Raw genomic sequence first — 26,350 nt, 5'->3', positions numbered from 1 at the left:
TAATCTGCCCCGGGGACCCCATCCCCCGGGGCATGGCCTTTTTTTATTTTATTTAAATTGTTTTGGAGGGGGGGCTGCATTGCCCCACTCCTCTGGCCACTTATGGCCCCGGGGACCCCATCCCCCGGGGCCGGCCTTTGTTTTTTTTTAATATAATTTTTAGTTTTTTAATTTTGGGGTGGGGGACGTGTGGCCCTCCTCCCGGGCCACTTGTAGCCCCGTGGTCCCCATCCCCCGAGGCTGGCCTTCTCCGTTGGGGTCCCGCCGTCTCCCCACGTCCCTCGGGAGCCGGCATTGCTTTTCCACATGGGGAGCTGCTAACATGCAGCTCCCCGTGTGAAAAAGCTATTTGGTTTGAATTTTAAAGGGGGAGCAGGTTTCCCTGCTCTCTCTTTCAAAATTCAAACCCAGTGTGCTATGGTAGGGCGGGAGCCGCGAGGGGTGGTGGTCCCCGGGGCTGGGGGGGTCCATCATGGACCCCCCATTTTAAATATTAGGAGCCCCGGGGAGGTGGCAGTCCCTGGGGCGTGTGGGGGGCTTGAGCCCCCCCACCACACAGGGTATTGTTTTAAAAAAAAAAGCCCCAGGGGTGGCGGTCCCCTGGGCTGCAGGGGGGCCATGAGCCCCCCTCATATATTCTAATGAAGCCCCGGGGTGGCGGTGCGTGGGGCTTGGCGGGCCTTTGAGCCCCCCATCCATGCATTTTGAAGCCCCGGGGGGTGGCGGTCCCCTGGACTGGGGAGCTGTGAGCCCCCCCACATAATTTTATAAAGCACATAAGCACATTGCCCCTGGGACTTGGCCCCCTCGAGGCTAATTACCAACGAAGTGCAGAAGCCCGCACTTCTTTTTTTAAATCAGCAGGATCCACGCACCCTGTGCGGATTCTGCCAATTTTTAAAAAAATACTTTTTGGGGGGCCCTGGGGGTCCTTGTTGCACCACCTAAGCAGGCCTAGGGGTCAGGGTGTTTCTACCCTGCCCCCTTTTTGCGTTTGGAAGTTTTTTTCTCACCTTTCTTGTGCCTCAGTTCTACCGAGGCACAAGATGGCTTCCAACACTTCCTCGTTTGGAGTGTTGACAGCCACTTAGCAGACAGCTTGTCACCAGGGAGGGTGCGCGGATCCACGGCGGCGATAGATATACAAGTGATTTTACTTTTGATTTTCTCAGCAACTACTGAACGGATTTACACCATTTAACCAAAAGGCACAAGTCTGAACCAAGGGCTACCTCTTTGACAAATTTTCTCGGCCCCTGCTTGACGACTCACCCCCCCGAACTTTCAGGATAGGAGCGGACCGGAGCTGGCCATAAGTTTTGAAGATTTGTCGACCGATGCCAAAGTTATTGGGAATAGAATGTTGCGGATTTCCTATGGAAAATACGTCCTGACCATAACTACCTACTGGCGACAGCCAGTAGGTAATAGATATATATATATATATATATATATATATATATATACACACACACACACACACACACACTTATGAAAAAGTGTTGCTCCTTAAGAGTAAGTTGAAAAAGCCTGAAAGTATGTAAGTACTGCTAACGATCTTCTGTTGCAAGTGTTAGGTTGGTCATGCTGATATCAGCAGAGGTTCTTATGTAATATAAATGTCTTCGCAAAGGTTCTGCTTTTATTCATTGACTATAAGTACAAATAAAATCACAAAATTAAGAGGCCCCAACCACGTGACCTTTATGCGCTTTTAGCCAGTATTAAAGTCTTCTGACTGTGAATCAGCTGGGCTTTTATTGTGAAATAGGAACACCAGTGCTAAACCAGTTCTGCAATACACAGTGCAGTTTCAACCAAAGAACAGGAACAAGAAGATGTGAACTGCTGAGACCTGTACTTTCTTTTTTACTGCTGGCTTCATTGTGTGCCTCTGTTGACCCCAGGGCCTGACTGTCATTCATTTAGTGGAATATAACCTCAGTTCTTAGGCTCACGGAGCTGCCAAGCTTTTGGGGTAGCTTTGTGTGAAATTTCCAAACTTTTCAGAGTATTTTTGTGTGACATATCAACAGCTGCAGCCTGCGCAGGTAAGAGCTATGGGGCCAGGTGTGGAGGAGGGGGGATTCAACAGACGACTGTGAGAAGTTGGCCTGGTATATGCTGTCCACTAGTGATAGTGGGCACCTTGCACCAGTCCAAACAATCCCTTAGAGGTGATATGTTAAAGACAACCTTTATTAAAAGCTATCCTAGTGGTAGCTATGGAGAGCAGCCTTCAGGTTAAGTCTTGAAGGAATGTAAAGCAGCTTGTTTTACCAGTCTATTATCTTGTGAATGACCAAATGAAAGGAGAACTTAGAATTGAGGCAGGTGCACAGCTTCCCTTCGTTGTTCCTTTATCACAGACTTAAATTTGATTTAAAGGTGCTCCACAAGTGGCGTCCGAACGCACTATGACGCCTAAAATGATTCAAATTAACGTGCTCCTAATGGGTATAGCAAGAACTCTTCTGTTCTTAACTCACACCAAAACAAGAAGCTTTGGTGTGAGTTAAGAACAGAAGAGTTCTCGCTATACGCGGTGGACCGGCATTATTGCACCCTGATGAAGGGCAGTCATATATGCCCGAAATGCATTGGATGTTGACGCAATATATGCCGCATGTATAACAGTGAAATCAGCTAATGAATGGAACAAATGAAAGCAAAACGTAAAAGCATTGATATTTCGTGAAATAAAACATGAAGAAACATTGAAGGAATACTGTGTTCAGAACCCTCATTTGTGATTGAGGGGTGATTGTGTGCCTGCAAGGATGCAACTAATGACCCATTGGGAGCACGTTCAAATGAAAGGAGAACCACACCAGGCATATATATAAAATATATACGCATTTATTCTAAACACACCCTACTAGTCTCTTTATGAGGCTAGAGGTCAAAACACATAAATTACACTTAATAGCACACAGTAAATTAGCACAATAAACGTTGAGCCCTAGGGGCGTACCAAACCATATATCAATAAGGTGTTATAAGAACCACAACTTGACTAGACACAAGGCATAGAGCCTGGAGAAGTGCTGGGGCCACAAGGAACTACCCAAGGTAGTGGCACAGGGGACCCACGGGGGACACGTGTAGTGTGAGAACACAGCCGCGTATCGCCGTTAACTTCAGTGGGGAAAGTCGCGGTTGGAAATTTAAAGAAAAGGGGCACTTTGAGCAAACCCCTTTAGTCTTAAGGGGTTCTAGAGCCAACACCCACAGGAGCACCGGAGTACTTGAGTTACCTCACCCAGGGAAGCCGGGTGCACAGGTGTCTTTTGGTGTCGGGAATCGTCGTTGATGTCAATGGCGATCTGATGCAAAGTGCTGCTTAACTTTTCAGCCACGAGGACGAGGGGGCCTTGACGACGACCAGGAGCTGGGTTCGAGCTGTCCCACGAAAGATGTCGAGTGCTGCGGTGTCGGTGCCCGGATTGGACCAAACAAGCCTTGGCAACAGCAACCCACGCAGAAAGAAAGAAATGCTTCGTTGTGGACCAGCAAGGTCCGAGGGACTCACCACGCGGTGGGGAGTCAGGGCACATCTGGAGCAACCAGGAAAGCCCAAGGAAAATCAGAGTTGCCTTCACAGGGACCCACCAGTCGACAGACCAGGGATCGCGAAGGGGCCTCGAGCAGTCGCACTCAGAACTGGCTCACTGAACACTCGTGGAGTGTAGGCCAGCAATCTTCAGGGAAAACTGTACTCGGGGCTTGGGCTCCAAGTAACCCAAAGCACAGCCTCAAAGAACAATGACAAGCTGATGCTTTTGCAAATGTCTACGGTGTCCAGGAGTTCCGGTTCCACGTCAATCATGAAGGCTGCGGGTCTCAGCTTTGCTGGGGACTCGGGTCAGCCTCTGGGAAGTCTGGAAATCCTCCTCCTGGGCTGCAAATACTTCAGAGTCCATCTGGAGCTTCGGAGATGCAGACCAGCAAATGCTTTGTTGGTGCCAGCCAAGCAGGGGAGTAACTCCTTTACTCCAAGGGAGATTCTTCAGTCATCTGGCGTTTAACAAATCGTCGAAGTTCCAGGATTCAGTTGCAGAGTTTCGTCCAGTAATATCGAAAATCCTGTTGCCAGGGGTTCCCTACTTATATTCAAGGAAGGGGTTGGACATACTCTGGGGACCCACCTATGGGAGGGTTTGGAAAGAAGTGTGGCTACACCCATTTCCTTTGTCCAGTTTCACCCCAGAGCAGGGGCTGGTAGCCCCCGCAACCAGTTTGAACCGGACTATGCACAGGGAAACCAAATGTGCCTCAAGTGTAGACTTCAAAGCACTCTCGGAGTGCACCCACCCAGCCCCAATCTACTAAGGCCTGTCTGGGAGGTGGTAACACCTCCCTGTGACAGGAAACCTATTCGCCAGGCCTCCCCTGCCGGAGTTCCGGTCAGCAGCAGGAGTCCAGACTCGTGCCTGTGGCTGCAGCATCCATTTTGTGATGCCAGGGCTCTTTAAAATTGTTACCGGGTATACTGGTGTGTACATGTCTCTCCCTCTAGAAGGGTGGAGTTCTACCCCTGCCACTAGTACTGGCGAGGGGGGAGGAGGATTCCAAAGTGTATGACATCAACCACAACATATTTCCGTGCAGCCATCCCAAAGTTAGCATTTACCGCCAGGTTATAATGCACTTAAGAGTATATGGTCAGGCTGCATCACAGAACAGCCCCAGAGAATAGGTTCCGAAGGCTGAAGAGGGACCCTGCTCATGCATGGGCACCCTCTCACACGAAACCAAGCACCCTGTCTTCAGGATTGATAAGGCCTGCCATAGGAGTGACTGATAGGTTTCTATGTGCAGTGATTTAAGGTAGATATAGGTAGCCTATATCTTAGTAAGGGGTACATGCACCACCTTACCCAGGCTGCAGTAGCAGTCCTGTGGTGTCATTTTGGAAGGCTTCCGAGGGGTGGCATAATACATGCTGCAGCCCCTGGTGGGCCTCTGGGGTACCTATGCCCTTAGTACCTAGTGTACCATATACTAGGGACTCACAAGGGTACCCCAGTAACCAAACTGGAGTGTAGCTATAGTACATGGAATCAATTTAGAGAGTGAGCAATTAGGCTGGGGTCCTGGATAGCAGGGCCCCATCCAGACTAAAGTCGAAAAACAGTGAAACCGCAGCAAAAAGTGGGGGTAACTATAGGAAGCAGATCCTACTCTCCTACAAAGACCAAGAGGGAAAATTAAATAATTCATTTCCCCTCATCGTCGTCTGTCGAAATCCTGCCCAATTCGGGCACACTGCCCCACCAACCTGCACGGGTCGAGGCTGCATTTCAATGCCTTTTGTATGACACCTTCTGTAAAACTTCATTGTAGGTGAACAAAGCAGTAATGTTTGCATTGTCGGATACATTGCAGAAATGATCTTATCATGTGTTGTTACATGTTCTAGAAATGACTGTGCCCCCAAAGTACTCCTGCAAGCTCAGTAATTTGCGTGCCTGCTTTTATAGGTTTATTCCTTTTGCGTTTTTTAATTTCTCAATGTTGCTGGCCGCTGCCAGGGCAGCAACATTAAGTTATGACAAAACAGGAGAAATGCTGTCCTGTGTAAATGCCAAAAGAAATCCCGTCCTGTGTGACAATTGCATTCTGGGATTTGCAGTTGACCAAAAAGCCAGAGCGTGCTGAACATGTGTCACAAAGGATGGCCTACCCTAAACTCCATGCATGTTCCTGATCTTTCCTTTAAGCAGGAATTGAGGTAAGGGCAGTGGTGCTTCATTTTAGTGGGGGATGTTCTTAAAAGCCACAGTAGACTTGAGATGCATTTTATTTTATGAGCACAAACATTCTGATAACGGTTGTGTTCTCCTAGCAAACATGCTGCATGGCTCTGTTTGTTTTGAATAAATGAACTAACAGGCTCCAAATCTCTCGCCTCTCCCACTATGAACCGCTTACCATTGGGCACTGGGAGAGTTCCTACCAGTACCGCTCCATGCATGCGTTTCCAGGGTCAACATCGGTGGTTGAGGACAAATGGAGCCAGGTGCTATGCGGGGACCTCAGCTTTCTGTGCTACGCAGCAGTTGCTGTGCCATTTGGTAACTCACAGGTGCTCTGCAAGTCACTTAGGTCCATTACTTTTGGTTCTCAATCTTCCTCTTCACATACATAACTTTTGAGGTGACTCCACTTCTCAGACAGACAACAAAACACAGGACAATTCTGACGGTAAGCGCCTACCACCCTCCCGGGTGCCACAAAGGAACTAGCTTACCCAGAATCCACCTGTTATATCTAAGCAATGTCAAAAGCTAGGAGGGATGGCGAGTAGGAGTTTGACTGTGATGAGAAGGACTTAGAGAAAAGAAAAGAATATTACCAGTAAGTCAGTGGAGAATTACCCCTACGTCCTTTCTTCCAGTCGTTACTTGTGAAGTATACCAAAGAATATACCCTTGAAAACGTAATAAAATTCACTTCAGACACAAGCATGCGCACCCATTGAGATTTAATGCACACTCACACCGTGATAGTCCAAGTCAAAGCACAAATGAAATTAGGACAACATCAACCCAATAATCTATTTCCTCCCAATACTGCTTTAAGCACCCAAACACCAAAGTTCGTGCAGATATCAATGACATTAGGTCTATAATATTTCACAAACATGGTATTCGAGGACCAAGTTGCTGCTCTCCAGATCACTTGTAAGGAAACCCCTTGCAACTCAGCCCATGAAGCAGCCATGCCTCTTGAATATCTGCCCTGAAAGGGCTCATGTTCAGAGATTAATTGATCAACTTGTATGATTGTAGATTGTAACCGTCCTTCCTCTTCCCACTTGCCCAAAAGTCACAAACACATGATTGTATTTTATGAAACTTTGTGGACTGTCAAGATAAATGGAGAGAGCTCTTGTAATGTCTTGTGGGTGTAAGAAGCACTGAGGAAGGCGAAGGAAAAAAGGAAGGGAGAATCACCTTTTGTGCCATATCAGACATAACTTTAGGAATAAAGGAAGGAACTGGTCTCAAGATTACTCCATCATCAAAGATTCTCAAGAAAGGTGGGGAACAAAGTACAGCTGTTAATTCTCCAACTCTACATGCAGAGGTAATAGCCGCCAAATAAGAAACTTTGAAGAAAAGGGATTTCGGATCTACTCCCTCCAAAGGATCAAAGGAGGTGCCTGCAAAGATTACAAAACTGCACTATCTCATGAACGAGAAGATGAGAGTAAGTCAGGTTTTGTGATAGAAAAGCTTTAACATATTCTATTCACTAATAACCCAATCTCTCCCTGATATACTTCTGGTGTCTTCATACCTGAAGGACAGAAAAACAAACAAGGGGATTCTGGGTATGCTAGTCTCTTTGTCCTGGAGATGGAGCCACAACAGAACTAATGGCTGGGATGAAGTACGTAGAGGTAAAGGGTCTTTTTTCATGGCCTACAGCACTCAAATTTATTGCAGTGCTTTGTTACTGTGCTAAAGGTCTGACACTCCAACAATATATTGACCAGTTAGGTGAGAAGCATCAAAAAGAGTTGTCTCTGTGTAAACACATATTTAATTATTGAAAGTGTCCAAGTGTTTATGATGTGCATAAAGGGCACGGTTTTAATTTTAATCTTTACAATAGACCATGTACGTTCTCTCTACTGTTATCTCGTTCCTCCTTTTATATGTTGATGCTGTTATTGTAAAGCTTTTAAGAACAACAGTAGTAGACTGATACAGATTCCAGCGTTAACATGGACACAAAGGACCATATTATAGAAAGTGCCCTGGGGTGCAACGGGCATGTGCACCCACTTTGCGCACCCCCGGGGCACTTTGGAAATACAGAAGGGGACACAGATGCTTGTGCGGTGCTTTCTGTAATACAGATAGCGCCTGCGCTATCACCAGAGGGTGTTCCCTCATTTGCATGGGGGTGTGGTCCTTTCTGTAATACAGATAGCGCCAGCGCTATCACCAGAGGGTGTTCCCTCATTTGCATGGGGGTGTGGTCCTTTCTGTAATACAGATAGCGCCAGCGCTATCACCAGAGGGTGTTCCCTCATTTGCATGGGGGTGCAGTCCTTTCTGTAATACAGATAGCGCCAGCACTATCACCAGAAGGTGTTCCCTCATTTGCATGGGGGTGTGGTCCTTTCTGTAATACAGATAGCGCCAGCGCTATCACCAGAGGATGTTCCCTCATTTGCATGGGGGTGCAGTCCTTTCTGTAATACAGATAGCGCCAGCACTATCACCAGAGGTGTTCCCTCATTTGCATGGGGGTGTGGTCCTTTCTGTAATACAGATAGCGCCAGCGCTATCACCAGAGGGTGTTCCCTCATTTGCATATGGGTGCAGTCCTTTCTGTAATACAGATAGTGCCAGCGCTATCACCAGAGGGTGTTCCCTCATTTGCATGGGGGTGTGGTCCTTTCTGTATACAGATAGCAGAGGGTGTTCCCTCATTTGCATGGGGGCGCTGTGCTTTCTGTAATACAGATAGCACCAGCGCTATCACTAGAGGGCGTCCCTCATTTGCATGGGGGCATGGCCCCCATGCAAATGAGGGAATGCCCGCTGCCTCTGCATCCGTGCCTATTATAGACTCAGGTGCAGAGGCAAAGAAGCTGTCAGGAGGTGCACTGTCAGTACTCCCCCTGATAGCAGCCATCTGGAGGGACATAAAGGGGTTCATTGGACCCCCCAGACATCCTCTTGCAGGCAGGTGCACTCACTCATTGCACCTGCCTGCAATAGGATTTCTAATCTAATCTTTAATCCCCCTAAAAAGTGTAGGTGATTGGCACCTGCACAGTGAAACGTGGAGCGGCAACTTTAAAACCACTCCATTTTTCACTTGAATGTGCTGCCCACGTTCACGCCTGCCTTGGAGCAGTGCAGTCATTGAAATAGGGCGCACTTTCTGTTTGCAGCAGGCGCACCTGTATTAAGGTGCGCTGTGGCGCAAACAGAGAAAGTGTGCCCCATCTATAATGGGCCCCCGGATTAGTGCATCCCTCAAAGCGGGTGGGACAAATTAATCAATTCCATGGACACTGACAAGCAAACATTACATTTCTCTCACTGTGTGCATAGCTGATATTCATGACGAATCCCAACCTCTGAGATGATGCTGAGATTCTACGGCCAATTCTTCACTTCACAAATTCCCTTTTTTCTTTCCATTCCTTATGGGTTTTTACTTTGTTTTATTGGCCCATTGTGTATTTAACCGAGGTCTAAAGTTTTCAGTAATTCAAAGTCAAAAGTATCTTTCTTCTATTTTGAATATAATTATATTTTCCTGTGATGTGAATGAAAACTATAAAGAGTGTTTCTGTAAATATTCTAAGTACTCCCACCAGATAGGAAGCGCATATACTATTCTAATAAAATTATAAGAGATGGTATTATGTTTTTAATTATTTTTTATGCAAGGCAGTGGCTGCCATGTCTAGGCAGAGGTGGCATATTTTGTTTATTATTTCCATTTTTGTGTCATACACTTGAAAGGAAAAAAAAACAAATATAACTCTGGGACCCGCTTGCTGAGTCCTGACCTGTTTGATTTCAAAATTGTAAATTTTTTTAACATAATTATGCTAAACAAGAATCACTGTTGTACCCACAACATTATGGTTTGGGAGGCCTGATTTAGGCATGAATAAAGAGAACACAAATTGATGGATATGGGCGGACGGGGGTACATTCAAATAGCACAGTCCTAGTGAGCAAGCTATAGTTTGGATTTTTACATTTATATGCTTGCACATTTTTACATACTTGCATTGGTTGTTGAGATTTGCAATTCCAGGCTCAAGTAGACACATGATTTCTCAGAATTGCATAATTTATTGACAAATGATGAAGCTGGAAGTAGAACCCAGATGTCCAGGTTCCGAGAACCACTGCAGGCATGGACGCCAAGACGAACTGTAGTAATACATTTGCAGTGCCAGCATAAGCTGTTTATGTATACTCAAACAGGGAATCAACATTTCCATAACAGGCAATTATTAAGAATGATACCTACATATTCTCAATTATCATGGCAGACAAAACATGCTATCTATAAAGTGTCCAGTGCTACACCAAAAGGCCCACATTAAGATTGCACAGGACTGGTGTATCATATTCATTGAACCCGATAAAATTCAAAACTCTAGAGTTTGGCGTTATCAGGTGTAATAAATAGCACTTATTTCGCGTTCTTCCACAGTAATAGAGGACCAATGGAGATTTTTGTGCTAGCAACGCCACAATCTGCTTATTCTGGTACTTACAAGCCCTCTTACCAACATTAAATTCTGTCAAGTTTTTTCTCTGCCAAAGATATAACGGGAGTTCCAGACAATATTACACCTGGTAAATACCAGGCACAACAAAGTCCCTTCACAATTCATCATTCCAACTTCTGAGCAAAAAGGAGTTTGGGCAGGAGTCAAAATTGTCTGGCCTAGTCATAACCAGGACCACACTCTTTTCTTTAGTATTTATGTTTAGCAATGAGATGCCTTTGCAAATGGCAGTACAGTCAATGATTATTCACAGTACACAGAAGAAGACAAGCTTTTCTGATTTACTAGTGAGATTAGGAACCTTCCTTTGCATGGCACAACAGGACAGGGATCTGGGGAGTGGCCACACAATGCAGAAACAGGCCAGCCAATTTGTCCAGTGAACAATGGAAAGTAATCCTTCCTATATTTTTTCTCCATCTTTAGAGTCTTTAAAAACCTATCCACTATTCTGTTTGGCCAATGCCACCAGAGCAGATGTTTTATGTCCCTCTCTCCCTGTCATTGCACTGCATTCCATCCAGGTGTGACAGAAGTGATTACATGTATGGTTATGGTTGAGGTCTAGTGTCAGAAGATGTTCGGCAAGCAATTCAATCCCAAACGGACCAATCCTGGCAGTTGTTATGGTACGGATATTCAAAAATACTCAGACTCTTCAGCAAAAGAAGCAGGGGCAGTGTGGGGTATGGCTGGGCATACATGAGAATCAGATACTGCAAGTCTGCTGCAGAACACAGTTAGAGGTTGTTATTCAAGGTTGGTGAACACACAGCTTTAGTCGCAAAGAATAACAGCAACCAACAGACCTCTGGGTAACACGAACAGGTGCAGCCTCCTATGCTGTGTGTGTGTGCCTCCCCCACACTGTGCTTGCGGAATCAGCCAGTTAGCTAATGTTAGCTAAGGTCAAGAGTACTTGTTCCGGTGATTGAAGAAGATGGTGTGGTCTTGAGGATGCTAATTTGTAGAAGTTTAAAGTTTGTAACCTAGGAAATTGTGTTTTAAGTGAACCAGGCTAATTTTAATGTGATGTTGTACTACACAACATAATTAATTTTGCTATATCATTGTCTTCTACAAAAAGAATTACTAAGCTCCATGGAGAGAGCTGAAGATTTTGTGAATGTTCTGAATGAAATGTACTTTTCTCAAGGCTGAGATTAGAGGTCTCAGACTGAATAACATACTATGTAACAGTTGTGTTCCCATGAACCCATTGCTGCGAATACAGAATTCCATGTAGTATAATGGAGAGAAAATCCTCAAAAGTATTCAGTTGTAAATGTTTCTCTTTGCTTAATTTCTACTAGTAATGCGCCTGAGAATCATGTACTAATGTAGTGAGTGTATGAACCTTTTGTCTAAAATCATATAAAAGTGTGTGATTTTACGATGTAGAAAGGAATGAGTCCTTTCCCCACTCTTTGAAGGCAAATCTCATGATTTTAAGTATTCTGACTAACTGCAATTCGTGTCTTTGTACTTTGAATATTTTAGTAGTAAATCTTTAAACTTAAGACCTTTGTGTCTGTCGATGTTAATCGCATGCGCGCTAGCGGTTTTCCCGCTGCGTGCTGCGATTCGCAATAACCCGCGTTACATGACGAGCTCAGCTCGTCATCAGCGTAGGGCAGGTTACGCCCATGACGAGCTGAGCTCGTCATCAGCCCCGAAGGGGTTAAAGACTCCAATGTGATTAAGAGACAAGGCACTACTGAATTGCCATTACAGGAGAGACCGGTCCATTGGGGAACACTAAACCCCTTGCAGGGACTACATCGCTCCCGGTCGGAGAAAATCCATGCGCACAAGGCTAAAGGAAAGGAGTGGGCTTGAGCGCTGACAGTCTTCCTACAATGATGCATCTTTAGGTTAGTAATTGTATGTCAACTAGCATTCCTAATGGAAGGTTAGCATCTTCCATCATGAGTTTTCCCAAGGTCACCCATTCTCAGGCCTTTAAATGCAGCAACTCCATGTCACACTGCTGAACTGAAACTGATGATGCATCTGAGCAGGTGCACCTGTACTGCTCCGTACAACACTTTGAACACGTGTCTCCTGAGCTATAACCACAGTACTGATGCTAAATTATAGTACTCGTGCAAATTTCAAGTATCCCAAAAGACCGGAAACTTTTTCCCGTTTCAGTAGTAGTAGTAGTAGCGTGAGAACGGCTGATCGATCATGTAAGCGTGTGGTTCATCAGACCCAATTTGTTGATTTAAGCAAGCCTGAAACATCATTATTTTCCATTGGTGAGCTTAAGAAACTATCAATGGCATAGCTAAACATACTGCCACCCGGGGCGCCCTTAAGTCTGCCGCCCGTTGCAGGTATGCAGAGAGGGGTGGTTGGCGGCCGAAGGACGACTTGCTTCCGGGGAGGGGTGGGGGGTGTATGGGAGCGGTTCGGCTGACTTATTTATTTATTTATTTAAAGAGTTTTATATAGCGCTGGCTAGACCCGAAGGTATCAGAGCGCTTTACATGAGAATCAACAATGTAACAGAACAAGTTCAACAAATTACACAATACATCAAAAAATAGGCAATACAATCAGGAGGGGAGAGAAAGGAGAGAGAGAAGTAGTGGAGGGGGCAGGGGAGGTGAGAAAGGGACAATAAGGAGAGACGAAAAGAAGTCTGTCTAAAGACCGACTGGGTAGGTGACGACCAAGGAGGGAATCCACGGCCCATCTCCCCTATAGCTAAACCAGGTAGCTACATCGGGCATCAGACAAAATAGTTCAGTCTCAATACATTGAGAGAGGAGAGAAGGAGAGACAAAAGTAGAGGGAGGAATGCGGGAGGAGAGGACAGGAGAGAAAAGGAATTGGAACAATGTGGTTCAACAATATAACAGAAAAAGATCAACAATTACACATTACATCAAACAATCAGCAATACATTAGGCGAGGAGAGAAAGGAGAGAGAAAAGTAGTAGGGGTAGGGGAGGTGACTTGTTCTTAGGTGGTGTGAGGATAGTAGTAGTCAACAAACACAACTCTTGCTCGCCCCTAAAAAGAGTGCCCCCCAAAGAAGACCTCCCCCAGCTACGCCAATGGAATTTATAATTTTGGTTACAAATTATTTGAACCAAAGGTTTTTTTTTCTGAAACCCTAAAAATTTGCAACTTACTCCTTAGTCTTTGACAGCTAAAATAACTTAATTTTGTTTTTTAAAGTCTCAGTGTCCAATTGATTACTCTGGCTTCGACTTGGCGGTTACCTTTGTCTGTAGAGGTAGATACGTAGTCTTCACATTTAACAGGATCAGAAGGAATGAACAGATTCCGAAAAGGAAGGTCAAGCAGAGGAAGTACTTGATATTGATCCACATTAGACATTTCTTCATCATTATGACCACCTGCAGAAGGATCAGAACAGATAATATGAAGCTGGAGCTGTAACAGGGCATAGGTGAGACATCGTCTCTCTTTTTATTTATTCTCCTGCTTTTCATCAATAAATACATATTTGATCTTTAATGCATTCCAGTGTGGCGACTGAACATAGTTGTTTTGCTTTCATGACCTGCTGATTTAAAGTTGCTGATGAAATAGTACAGAGCTCCTTTATATCTGCTGTGCAAAAGAGGCACCTCCTACAGCAAAACTAGTGACTACTTTTTCAAAGAGTTCAGTTTCCTACTGGTTTCATAATTGTATTCTTTTGATTTATTCTTTTGTTTTTGTTTTGCCATTTGTGACCTATTCTACATTAAAGTCTATTAAAATAAAATAATTATAATTTGCTTTGCATTTTTCATTCTGATTTATGTTAGCCAGATACTCGATTTGGCGAAATCGTAGGTATATGAGACAGTATAGTTTTGAGACTGACAATACATCAGCCCATACTCTCAAAGTTGAAATGAGTACAACTGGAACATTCCTCAGAAATATATTGAACTAGAAGCATACATTGAAGGGTCAAAGAAGGAAATTGCTTTTCTTACAGCGGAAATGAGATAAGATAAGGGGCGGACAAGCCAACCACTGTCAACTGTAACCTATAGAAATATTACACTAATATAGATGTATTCTTCATGTTACATCTGTTACATAGTTTCATACATAGCAAACGTAAGTGAACTACTTAAGCTCCATATTTACCACCTGCACAGAAACCCCTTTGCCAATTTACCACCTGCTTTGACCAAATGGTAAATGAGTGAAGTGGCTTCTGTGTGGGGTGGGTTGGAGGGAGGGGTGTGGAGTGGACAGGGTTTAGCTGTACTTATTTAATTTGTAAATATTTGTTAAAAGCATAAGTAACACATGTCCCACCACTGTAACATGTTAATGTTCAAATTCAATTCAATTCAAAATATGCTTTATTCGATTTTTAAAAATACAAAAATCATAAAAGCCACAGTTTAAAAGGACAATAATATCTTATACATAAAAATCTACATTTCCATTTCAGGTCATCATTCTATTTAGAAAAGAGTTTGGTCCATACACAATTTCATTATACAATTCATCAAACGTCCCTAAAAAGTGAAGACATTTAGCATTGATTTCATTTTAACTAGCAGCAGATAATACCACTTTTCATTTTATACTATGAGTTAATTCATTCCTTCGTCTTAATAAGCTTTTTAAAAAACCAGCCATTAGTAGAATACTATACTCATCATTTAGTTGTAGTAAAAACAAGTGAGCTGGACGGTATTGCTGCCATCCGCCTTGTCGCAAATAATATTTGAACCATTTAGCACGTTTGTGCCTATAAAATTTACAGAACAGTACAGCATGGATGGTAGTTTGCTGGGAAACATTATCGCAAGGGCAGGTGACCAATTCTCTAGACCAGTCGTTTTTATTTGGAAAGGTTACCAACCGATGAAAGGATTCGAATCTGAACCTAGTTAATATATATCTATCAAACCCATTTGAACAACAGCATAGATATGGTTGGATCCTATAACTGGTTAACGTCATCTGGTGTTGTATCACCGATCTTTTGCCCAGTTCCCCGGTTAATCTTATCTCCTCAAGGTGGCTCATACATAATGACTTCAATGCCTTCAATGGTATAGCGCAAATAAGCTCCGGATCTTCATAAAGTTCAGATTTATTAAGGTCATTTAAAAACTTTCTTATATAGTTTAACCATGGGATGTTCCTAGACTGGTCCAAACTCATTATGTCCTTAATAATTTCTCTATTTAGGCTCAAAGCCTCTGAAGTCCAGACCCTGTGCCATAGGAGGACTGGCTGCATTTTAATAAGGTCGGCGATATGCTTGATTCCCAGTTCTGCATGGCAGTTAAAAACAGACGTGCTTTGTGGGACCGCATGAATGTATCGTAAAAACGAATTTTCGATTATTTGAACTGCCGCCACATTATTAAAACCCCAAATGCTCGCCCCATACATGGCAATACTCCTATATTTTGCTATGTAAATTTTCAGCAATATGTCGGGCGATCTTTTGCCCAATTTATGTGCAAAGTTCATGAGAGCTGCTATAGATCTTTTGAATAAAAGTACCCTACTTCTGATTGCCGGGACCCAGGAGCCTGTTCCTTCAAGATGGACACCTAGATAAGAAAATATTTTCGTGGAGTCGATATTCTCATTTCCCACGACTAAGGGCCCGATGTAGGTAATTCTTATTTACCACTTCTTAAATACCGAACTTTACCGATTCGGTATTTAAGAAGTGGTAAATATGAAGGGGGGAGATGTAGGTATTTCCAGATGTGTAAATACCGAATCTTTAAGATTCGGTATTTACCGAATCTGGAAATACCGAATCGGTATTTCCTATTGATTCCTATGGGCTGTGAAGCTCATAGGAATCAATGGGCAATACCGATTCTGTAATTACAGAATCGGTAATTACCGATTTTAGCAAGGGTGCAGGGGGTGTCACTTTGACACCCTCTGGCCCCCCCAAAACAGGCTCGGGTGCCATGTGGCAGGCATACATGCCCCAAGGGCAGGTCTGCCTGTCATATGGCAGAGGTGTGCATGCACACATGTGCAAGCACACCGGAATCGGTATTTTACCATCAAATTGGATTTGATGGTAAAATACCGATTTTGTAAGGCTTGTGGGACTCAGAAGAGTCCCACCTACATCTCAAATTTACCGAATCTGTAAAAATACCGATTCGGTATTTTACAGAATCGGTAAAATTTACCGATTCTGTAAAATTAAGGGCCCTACATACCATTTCTGGAATACCGGTCGGTAACGGCCGAAAATACCGATTTTCGGCCGTTACCGACCGACCTACATCTGGCCCTAGATTCTTAGTTTTACAGCGGCCTCTGCCACATTCCATATGAAATGTTTTTTTGGCATTGAGTTTTAGGCCCCTACATGACATAAACTCGATGTATGTGGTGAGTGCTTGCTGAATTCCTATTTTTGTTCTGGCCATTAAGACCGCATCATTCGCGTAGAGAAGGGAGACAACCTGCTTGTTCTTATATCTTGGGCAATCTACAACGCTTGACTTTAACTCTTCCTCCAAAGAGTTAGTATATATGGAGAAGAGAAAAGGGGCCAAGACGCAGCCCTGCCTGACTCCCTTCTCCAAGCGGAATGATATAGTACACTCCCCATTTAGGCCAAACCTCACTTTAGCTGTTGCACCTGTATATAGTTGTTTTAAGAACTGCACTATTGCTGGGTCAACTTGTAATTCCTCCAGGGTACACCATAATTTCTCGTGTTCTACGCAGTCGAAAGCAGCCGTGAGGTCTGCGAAGACTACGTACAACCGCCCCTTTTTTGCTTGGGTATATTTCCCTTGGAGAAGAATACATTTAATACCTGCTCGATTGTGCCCATGCCCTCCCTGAACCCATATTGAACTTGACTCAGAATATTCTTTTCATCGGCCCATAATTGGAGTTTATTTAAAATCACCCTGCCCGCCACTTTCATTAAAGAGTCCAATAACGAGATCGGTCTATAGCTTGAAGGACTTTCCCGGTCCCCTTTTTTTATAAATAGGGACGATTATAGATTCTGACCAGGAATGTAGAAACCCTCCGTGCAACAGGCCTCTAAAACACGTGTAAGAAGTGGGGCCCAAAGATCTACAGTAGATTTAAATAAATCGATTGGGATCCCGTCAGGGCCCGGGGCCTTATTGCCTTTACTTTGGTTTATTGCGAACTTCACCTCCTTCAAAGTGATCTCCATCTTATTTAGCAGGTGCATATTACTACGTTCTTCCACCACTTCCAACTCTTTTTCTGATGTTTCACCATGCTTCTCATGCTTATAGACCTTGGTGAAAAAGTCTCATCAATTACAATTTCTATCCTCGCACTATGGTTATTTGCAAGGAAAGGTGCATTCACGGCCTTCCAGAATAGGCATGTATCTCTGGATCTGGCACCCTGATACAAATTTTCCCACGCCTGCTCCTTAATTTCCTTTTTTCGTTTTTTCCTTGCACAGTTATAGGCCTTTCTGCATACTCTGACTTCTTCCCTATCTCTAGTTGATGAACTTAGCGCCGCTTTAAGTAATTTATATGTTTTTGTGCACTGTTGATCCAACCACCCTCACTTTTCGATTGCCTCTTATTGTCCAGTGTGGTCATTCCCTCCTGGACAATTTGAGTAATCTGTAAAAAGGCATTTAAGACGTCGCCGTTTGGTGTGTCCTCTTCTAGACATTTTAAAATTAGTGATTGGGCCTTTGTTATTATGTTTATATTAATGAGCTCCGGGTTATTTGCCCCCCCATCTGACTCTAAAACCATTTTGACTTGACAATTCTAGATCTTGCACCCAAGCCAAGCGTTCTATTGTCGACCCTGTGCTGTAGCTAGTTAACACTAAGTCCGCACTAAGGGGCAAATGATCGCTTAGTCCAACCGGATGGATCTTAAAGCTTTTGACCAAGCTAACGTATAGTACTGGCATAATAATAAAATCGATCACCGTTCTAAAGTCCCTACCAATGTATGTGGGACTAACATTTTTTGATGATGCACATGTAGAATTAATAAAGTCAAGGTCTAATCTTGCCATTATCTCATTTAGTATCTCTCCCTTGGCCGTGTGCACAAAATGTTTCATGGTACCCATTTCATCATTACAGTTCTTTCCAGGGATACAGGAATTCAAACTACAAATACCAACAGATCACAATTGCATCCTTTGCTGAGTTATTCATAGAAGCTGATAGATCCTCGCTCAAACTTAATAGGACACACTTATAATTCTAACTATCAATGTTGTTATAAAAGTTCATGATTATCAATTTAGTTTGGGTTGACATAGTTATGGACACTAGTTGATAATACGCGGTAGCTTTTACCGTGTTAATACACTTTACCCTTATCATATTCGACACATAAATACATATGCCTCCCTTATTTCTCCCAAGTGAGGACTGTATTGCAGGTACATGGAAGGTTTTGTACCCCTCCAAATGTTGTTCTTCTATTGTCCATGTCTCTTGTAGACATAGGATATCAAACCTTCGTACAAAATCTACCCATACATGATTTATGATTTTTGATATAATACCACTTATTTTCCATGAAAGAATTTTTATTACCCCCATATTTTGTGAGGACATTTTTCCAGGTGATCCCTCTGAATTGGATGCTCCTCCTTCGACATGCAGATCTCCATCTGCTAAATTTTTGCTCATAGCTAATTTTGCAGAATGATGGTCTGTTCTACTGCAAGCTTCCTCGTGATTTATGACGGGGTTAGTGAGATTTGGAATGTCAAAGTCCCGGACTAGCTTTTGTTCACCAATACCTTGCAGGGGGAGGGAATTTCGTATACTAGGAACTTTTTTCCCTTCCTCATGTGTTACATTTTTATTATACTCATTACTCTCTAAGTCCCCACGTTTAGTGCTATTGTAGATCTCATCAGGGTGGTTTTTAAGTCAATCTACATCTTCTAAAAGCTGTAGTGAATTGAACTTGTTATTTATTGGGACATTATAGATCTGGTTATGCCCTTGCATTAAAGACCCCTGGCGGTAGTTACCAAGATCTGGCCTTCTTCCAACTAAAGAGGGCTTATAAAAGAAGCCAAGGGAGAGGATATTTATACCCTCCTGATTTAACTCGTAAAGGCTAGTACGGGTCAGGACATCATGAACCAAAGTTGGCGATGCTAATGTTAGGACTATACAGTCACCACTGAAACATTTTTTTCCCGTTCCTACCCATGCTGTTCTAATTACCATTTTAAAGGCCCCAAACATTTCTTTAGTTAAACCACACTTGCTTCCTAGGTGATGGATTGTTTTATTCTGTAGCACTGACCACGACTCTCTATCGGGCTCAATTAGTGTAGTGACATTTGCAAGTATAATGGTATATAGGGCTGCGGCAGGAGGGAGGTTTAACATTTTCCCTTTTCCATAAGTTCCTTGTTTATTTGGTTCTAAACCGTTATGTGATGAACTTAGGTCCCTGTACTTTCCCTGCTCACAAAGCTTGTTTCTATTAGACTCTGCATCCTTCCATCTCGTATTTATTATATTATCATGAGCGTTGTTATGGCAAGTAGTGTCTGTTTCTATATTATTCATGTTGGTTCTATTAGTGCCTTTCGTGTTTGAAGCACCTTCAGTTGCATGAGTTCTAGACGTTAAATCAGCAATATTGCTCAGTATGGTCGTTTGGTTATGCACTATCTGGTTTAACCTGTTTTTTATCGGATCCAGAAGGGTTCTCAATTTAATGTTAAGATCCGTAAGAAAGTTCTCCAAAACATTATGAGTGATAATAGCTCTTTGTCCCTTGTTATTCCCTAAGCTAGTACTAGTACCCTTCCCCTGGTTTGTTTTACATGTATTTTTATTGGGCCCTGTTAGTATAGGAGTCTTCTTCCGAGTAGGGTCTATAGCCAAAATTTGTTTGTTCCTCTGTGCATTATGAACCAAAGGGGGTAGATTCTCCATCAAAGCTTTCTTAGTCTTAATGCGTACTTTCTTAGGGGGTGGTCGTGACTGCACGTCTGAATCATCTGTCGTGATATCACCCCCCCCCCCCCCTATAAGGATACAGCAGTTACTTGCATCCTGTGTTAATTTTGGTGATCTTAGCAGTTCTATCGATAAGGCATCAGCAATGCTTGATGTTTTACTACACTCCGCTGATTTTAAAGCTTCCTTATCTTTAATTAGTGCGCCTTCCACACTGGAGATCCGTTTTTCAATTTCCCCCACTGCTCCAGTTAAATATCTCATTAGGGACATACTCTCCGACTTCAAGACCAGGGGGGCATTCCCTGTACTAGATTTGTTCAATTTTCTTTTCCCCATATTATTTCTATAATACAATATGAAAATTTGATAAACACTTACAGTAATGACTAAAAACTATTTTCCGTGAAAAATGGGCAATATAGGTATGCAGAAACCAACATGCAAGATACAATTTCCAACTATGTTCTTATAAAGCAAGATAATCAATTTCTTAATACGGGTGAAAAAGTCTTACTAAAGTCTGAGTTCCCAGGGGCGTAATATAATGACAGGCAGCCAAGAGAATAGGCCCGACCCGACCTCCCTCGGCCTCTGACGGCCTTGGACGGTCCCGCCCTTGTCCCGGGCTTCTCTATGTACTACATTTTATCAAAATCAATTCATTTTTTATGTTTTAACAAGTTTAATATTCCATTTAAAAATAAAATAATGGTTAATAATTATATATAACATTTTAACATAAAACAAAATATTTTCAAAGTCATTTTTTTATTTACATAACTTTATTTTCTAAGAGGTTTTATTTTGAGTTGCTTCCTCCAATATTTTCCATGGCAGTTGCAATATCTGTTAGTGGCCATCTGTGGTGCTTGGCCTACTCCAAGGTTGTGCTGTAGTATGTTTACTACTGTTCTGTCACCTTTACAGCTGCAGTAACTTGAGAAGTGTAGTTTAAGAATAGCAATGCACTTATTCTTTTGTGGGTGGGTAGTTGTTGAAGCCTGTACCTCCTTAAACCCCTCCGTACTTTTCCCTAACCCTTCTCATATTGTAGTAGATATTCCCCATTTTTTTACACAGTATTTACTTCTAAGTAGTAAACTTAGACGTCTGAGGATCTCTCCATAGAAAAGATAGGAAAGTTAGAAATGGAGATATCCACTCAGAGGTTTGTGAATCACATTTAGCAGTAAATAAGCAAAACTACTGTTGTATTTCTTTATGCACTACAAAATGCAGTGTGTGATTCAAGCCCATAGTATCCTGGTGACATTGAGTATTCTAGTCACACTAGCATCAACATTAGTCATTAAACACTGGCCAGGTGGTCATTTTAACAGTCATTATTTCTTTTTCCACAAAAAAATAAAGAAAGATAAAGACAAATACCTTGAGCAAAGCATTGCAGTACCTTCAATTTTACAAAAACAAATAAGCCCTACTAAGTTCTGCCTCCTTCCAAACAATTATAGCATAACACCACTAATTTCGAAATCTGAGAGGGGCAAAATTATGGATTAAATTCAGGCCAATTCAAACACAAATTTATTTCTACTTATGAAGTGAATAAACCGGTAGTATCAGAGTCCTCAGTGTTCTCGCCGCTCCAGAAACAAAATCTGACCAGAGCAATTTTGCCCATCTAACACAAAACTGGAGAGCTCTAGTTTAACTTTGCGTTCTGGTTCTTGCTGTCTCAAACTTACAATGAGTTCACTAGGACCATCAGTATCTGACTATAAAGAAAGACCTGGACTGGATGATGGGCAACTCACAAATGAAATGTGGTGGCGGGGAACGTGAGAGCTCTAGGACTTTTCTGTGGAAACAACTCTGCTAGATTCACCACATGTATAAAAATTTCCCATTCCTAAGTCCTTCCAAATAAACAGTGACATAGCCAGGAATTCTCAACTGATTGGTCGACAAAGTATTTGGGCTGGCATTGAAGTTTACAGAGGGACTTGGAGGTTCTCCGCGAAGATTTAAGTAGGATCATTGGGACATTTAAGAGGACGCAATGCCAGTACCATTAAATAAACGTGATAGGATTTACAGTTTTGAGAATTATACCCAAAGATAATGCTCTGGCAAAAATGTTCATCTTAATGCATCTTTGACAAACAAAATGGTTCAGAACTGTGGCAAAACGTACATCTCAAAGCTAACTAGATCAGGAATTCTGGTCATAGAGGAGTATTGGGAGTTCTCCTTAAAGGAAGTCCTAAGCAATGTTGAGAAAAATGATGGTGCCTTGCAAAACACATTATACCGGTAAAATAAGTGAAAAAAAGTTGATAAAAACTAACACCCCACCCTCCAAGCAAATGTCAGCAGAAGTGGAAGTAAATTGTCCATTTTAAAGTATATTCAATGTTACAAAATTCTGCCTTGGGAATACATTATTTATATTTTTACATAAGTTCCCTGGGGATTTTCACCCAAGAAACTAGCAAAAAAGGATATAAATGGGATCATTGGGACATTTAAGAGGACACACTGCCAGTACCATTAAATAAAACGTGATAGGATTTACAGTTTTGAGAATTATACCCAAAGATAATGCTCTGGCAAAAATGTTCATCTTAATGCATCTTTGACAAGCGAAATGGTTCAGAACTGTGGCAAAACATACATCTCAAAGCAAACTAGATCAGAAATTCTGGTCATAGAGGAGTATTGGGCGTTCTCCTTAAAGGAAGTCCAATGAAATATTGAGACAAATGATGGTGCCTTGCAAAACACATTATTACGGTAAAATAAGTTTAAAAAAAGTGGATAAAAACTAACACCCCTCCCTCCTAAAGCAAATGTCAGGAGAAGTGGAAGTAAATGGTGCATTTTGAAGTGTATTCGATGTTACAAAATTCAGTATTGGGAATACATTATTTATATTGTTACATAAGTTCCCTGGGGGTTTTCACCCAAGAAACTTGTAAAAAAGGATATAAATTAAAATTGTTTATGGCTTGATTGGACAGCCAGCAATTACATTTCAAAGACATTTTATCTGAATGGAGCTTTCTAAAGTACTTTTGTCCAGTATTAGTTATAGCACCTGTTAGATTTGGGGGTCTCTGGTTGGCACAGGTATGCACTTGTGACAAACAGGGACCCTCTCCTCTAGTCAGGGCAAGGGACTCACTCCTAGGAATAACCCATGCTCACCCTCTAGGTTGCATGGCGCGAGCAGACAAGGCTAAATTTCAGGGCGTTAGTTAAGCATTTATGATCAGACACAGTAATAAAATGACCCACCACAAATGAACACCAGGCGTAGTTATGTATACAAATACGTATGCTTTATGTAAAAATATGTTTCTATGCAGGTTTAAATTACAAGACCATAATAACGATTTTAAAATGAGGCCACAGTACTTTGGAATAAAAAGAGTTCTTTAAAGTTCTTCAAAAATGCTTAATTGCGGGTCCTGTGCGCTTCGCACTAGCTGGGCGACTCTTTCGGCAGTTCGTACCTTTAAACAATGAGCAAAGACAGCGTTGCGGACCCTGCGGTCCGAGTCGCACATAGATTCAGTTTGAGTCTAACAGTACCTTTAAATGATGTAGTTTGTCGCGTCCAGATGCGGCCCCTGTTTAAGGCGTGCCCGGGACGAGGTTGGCGGTACTCCACAGGCAGTCTGGCTCGTAGGAGGCCTCGAGGGGCGAGGCGTGGGATCGGGACTGCGGGGAGAGGTGCGGACGATCCGGGGCTGTCAGCGTTCGCGGGGCGAGGCCTCTGTGTGGGCGTACGAAGCGTACTTCCGCTGTACGCATTGGTGATCGAGCCGTACCCTCAATGCGGGTGCGGGCGGCCCGGTGCGCTTTCAAAGGTACGCACCGTACTGGGCTGAGCAAAGTAGTAAGCGGGTCCGGTGCGAAGGGCTAATCACTGAGGCGGCATCTAGCGGCGGGTACGGACCGTACCGGCGGCTCTCTTGGTGCGGTGCTGCCTCGACGGTGACGTACGGTGCGGTGCTGTATGCCTCTCAGGTACGCACCGTACCTCACTGAAGACGGGGCCCAGGGAGTTCGCAGCGGTTGTCTTGTTGGACGGGGTACGAACCGTACCTTCCGCCAGGGCTGCTGGGGAGCAATGCGGGTGATCTCTCACAGCCGGAGCAGGGACAGAGGCGGCCGGTACACGTCAGGCGTACGGGCGGTTCTTCACCTCACAAAAGCGCTCCGGGCTATTTTCCAGCGGCGGGGGCGGCCAAGGTCAGTGCGGCTCAGGGAGAAGAGGGAGGCAGGGTGCGGGCGGCCCAGTGGAGCGGACACGGCTCAGGTGGGAGCGGCCCGGCTCGACGCGGGGGCGGCCAGGCACGGGCCGCAAAAGGTAGAGCGAGGCACACTTCAGATTGGGGCCCCAGCGACACAAGAAATCAGACAAGACCCAGCAACTCGTCAGCGAAGGCAATGGAGAGTCCAATGATCCTGGGACTCTGTTCAGGGGGCAAGCTCCGTTCCAAGCCCTTGGAGATCGTTTTAAAGCACAAGTTCTGCAAAGTCTTTTCCTCAGTCTTTTCCTCTCCTTTCCTCAGCAAGGCACCTACTGCAGGCCAGTCTCCCAGGTCAGAGACAGTACTCCTCCTCCAGCTTCTTCAGGTACTTTTAGTCGGGCAGAGGTTCTTTGTGGTCAAAACAGGATCTGATTTCTTAGGAGCAGGGCTCCTTCTTTTATACACTATTTCTTTTGTTCTTGCAGGCCAGGGGGGCCTTTGCCTAATCCAGTCCAGGCCCTGAGCACTTTGTTTTGCAGACTCTGGCTTCTCTTTCAGTGAGCAGGGCAGGGACATCAGACGCTACGCAGGAGGTGGAGCCAGCATTGTGGTGACAAGTACAGTCCAGGAGTACTCTGTTGACAGTCTTCCCCTCTCTCTTCACAAGGTGCAGGGCAGAGACATCAGACACTCCCCAGGGGGTGGAGCCAGTATTCAGGTGGCAGAGCACAGCCCTATTCAGAGTCAAGGGGCACTCCCCCCACCCATCCTGGTGTAATCCCTCTATTCACCACCTGTCAACCCCAGCCCTGTCACTCACAGAAACCAGACAGCAGATACACATCCTAGCAGAGGCGGGCTGAAATGGTTAGGCAAGCAAATACTAACTTTCTAAAAGTAGTATTTGCAAACACATGATATTAAAATAAACTTTACTAAAAGATGTATTTTATTATTCTGAGTTCAGGCATACTAAACTAAACTTGACTTTCTACCATGCTCTCTGAGTCTGTTAGGATTATAAAGTGTAATAATTCCAGCAGCCCATTCTGTCCTATGGAGAGCAGGTAGCCTTACAATAGTGAAAAACGAAAATGGCTGTAATTCACTATTAGGACATGCCACACACATCAGGGCTTGTCCTACCTTATACTTGCAATGCACCCTGGCCTTGGGCCTATCATAGGGGTGACTCATATGAAGTAAAGGGAAGGTTTAGGGGCTGGCAAGTGGGTGCACTTGCCCAGCCAGCATAACAGTACCAGACTGCACGCAGGTTCTGCAATGGCAGACCTTAGACACATTTTACTAGGCCGCTTCAGTGGGTGGCACAACCAGTGCTGCAGGCCCACTAGCAGTATTTGTATTTACAAGCTCTGGCACTCCTGGTGCACTTTACTGGGGTCTGACAGTAAACCAAATAACCCAATCATGGAAACCAATCACATATACATTACTTTACAGTAGGGAGAGCATATACTCTTTAGCACTGGTCAGCAGAGGTAAAGTGCCCAGAGTCATTAAACCAACAAAAACAGGTCAGAGAGAATATTGGAGGAAGGCAAAAAGTTTAGGGATGACCCTGCAAAGAGGGCCAAGTCCAACAGCACCGTTACAGAGGGAGATTTTGTGAGGGGGTTCTCCAAGGAGGATATTTGGGTGAAATTAATTGTGGCCAGGGCACATTTTAGCAAAACAGATTTTAAAGACATTGGGATCCCCTGGTGTTTAAGAATTTCACATTAATGTGTGACTACACAATAGAACCAGGCTATGCAGAAACTGCAAGTTTACAGATTCAAACCACAGAACCACCATTTCGAAATTCCGAAGGGGTTCCAAATAAAAATTAAACCAGATGGTGACACAACTTTGAATGGGATTCTGTCAACCAAAGAGAGAGACATGACT

At 43.6% G+C, this 26,350-nt stretch overlaps 1 protein-coding gene across 1 annotated transcript in view; it reads right to left on the bottom strand.

Moving 5' to 3' along the window:
- The window catches only part of LOC144754384 (ectonucleoside triphosphate diphosphohydrolase 8-like), a 189,322-nt gene that overhangs the window by 101,683 nt on the left and 61,289 nt on the right, over window positions 1-26,350 (bottom strand). Inside the window, exon 2 of the mRNA XM_078642097.1 lies at window positions 13,516-13,653. Within this exon, the coding sequence (XP_078498223.1) occupies window positions 13,516-13,644 (129 nt within the window). The 5' untranslated portion in view covers window positions 13,645-13,653. The remainder of the gene's footprint in view (window positions 1-13,515; window positions 13,654-26,350) is intronic.

Source organism: Lissotriton helveticus, chromosome 5_1 (assembly GCF_964261635.1).
Source record: "Lissotriton helveticus chromosome 5_1, aLisHel1.1, whole genome shotgun sequence".
Lineage (NCBI taxonomy): Eukaryota > Metazoa > Chordata > Amphibia > Caudata > Salamandridae > Lissotriton > Lissotriton helveticus.
The sequence above is the reverse complement of the archived record's forward strand: the minus strand, read 5'-3'. Positions and strand labels throughout refer to the sequence as shown.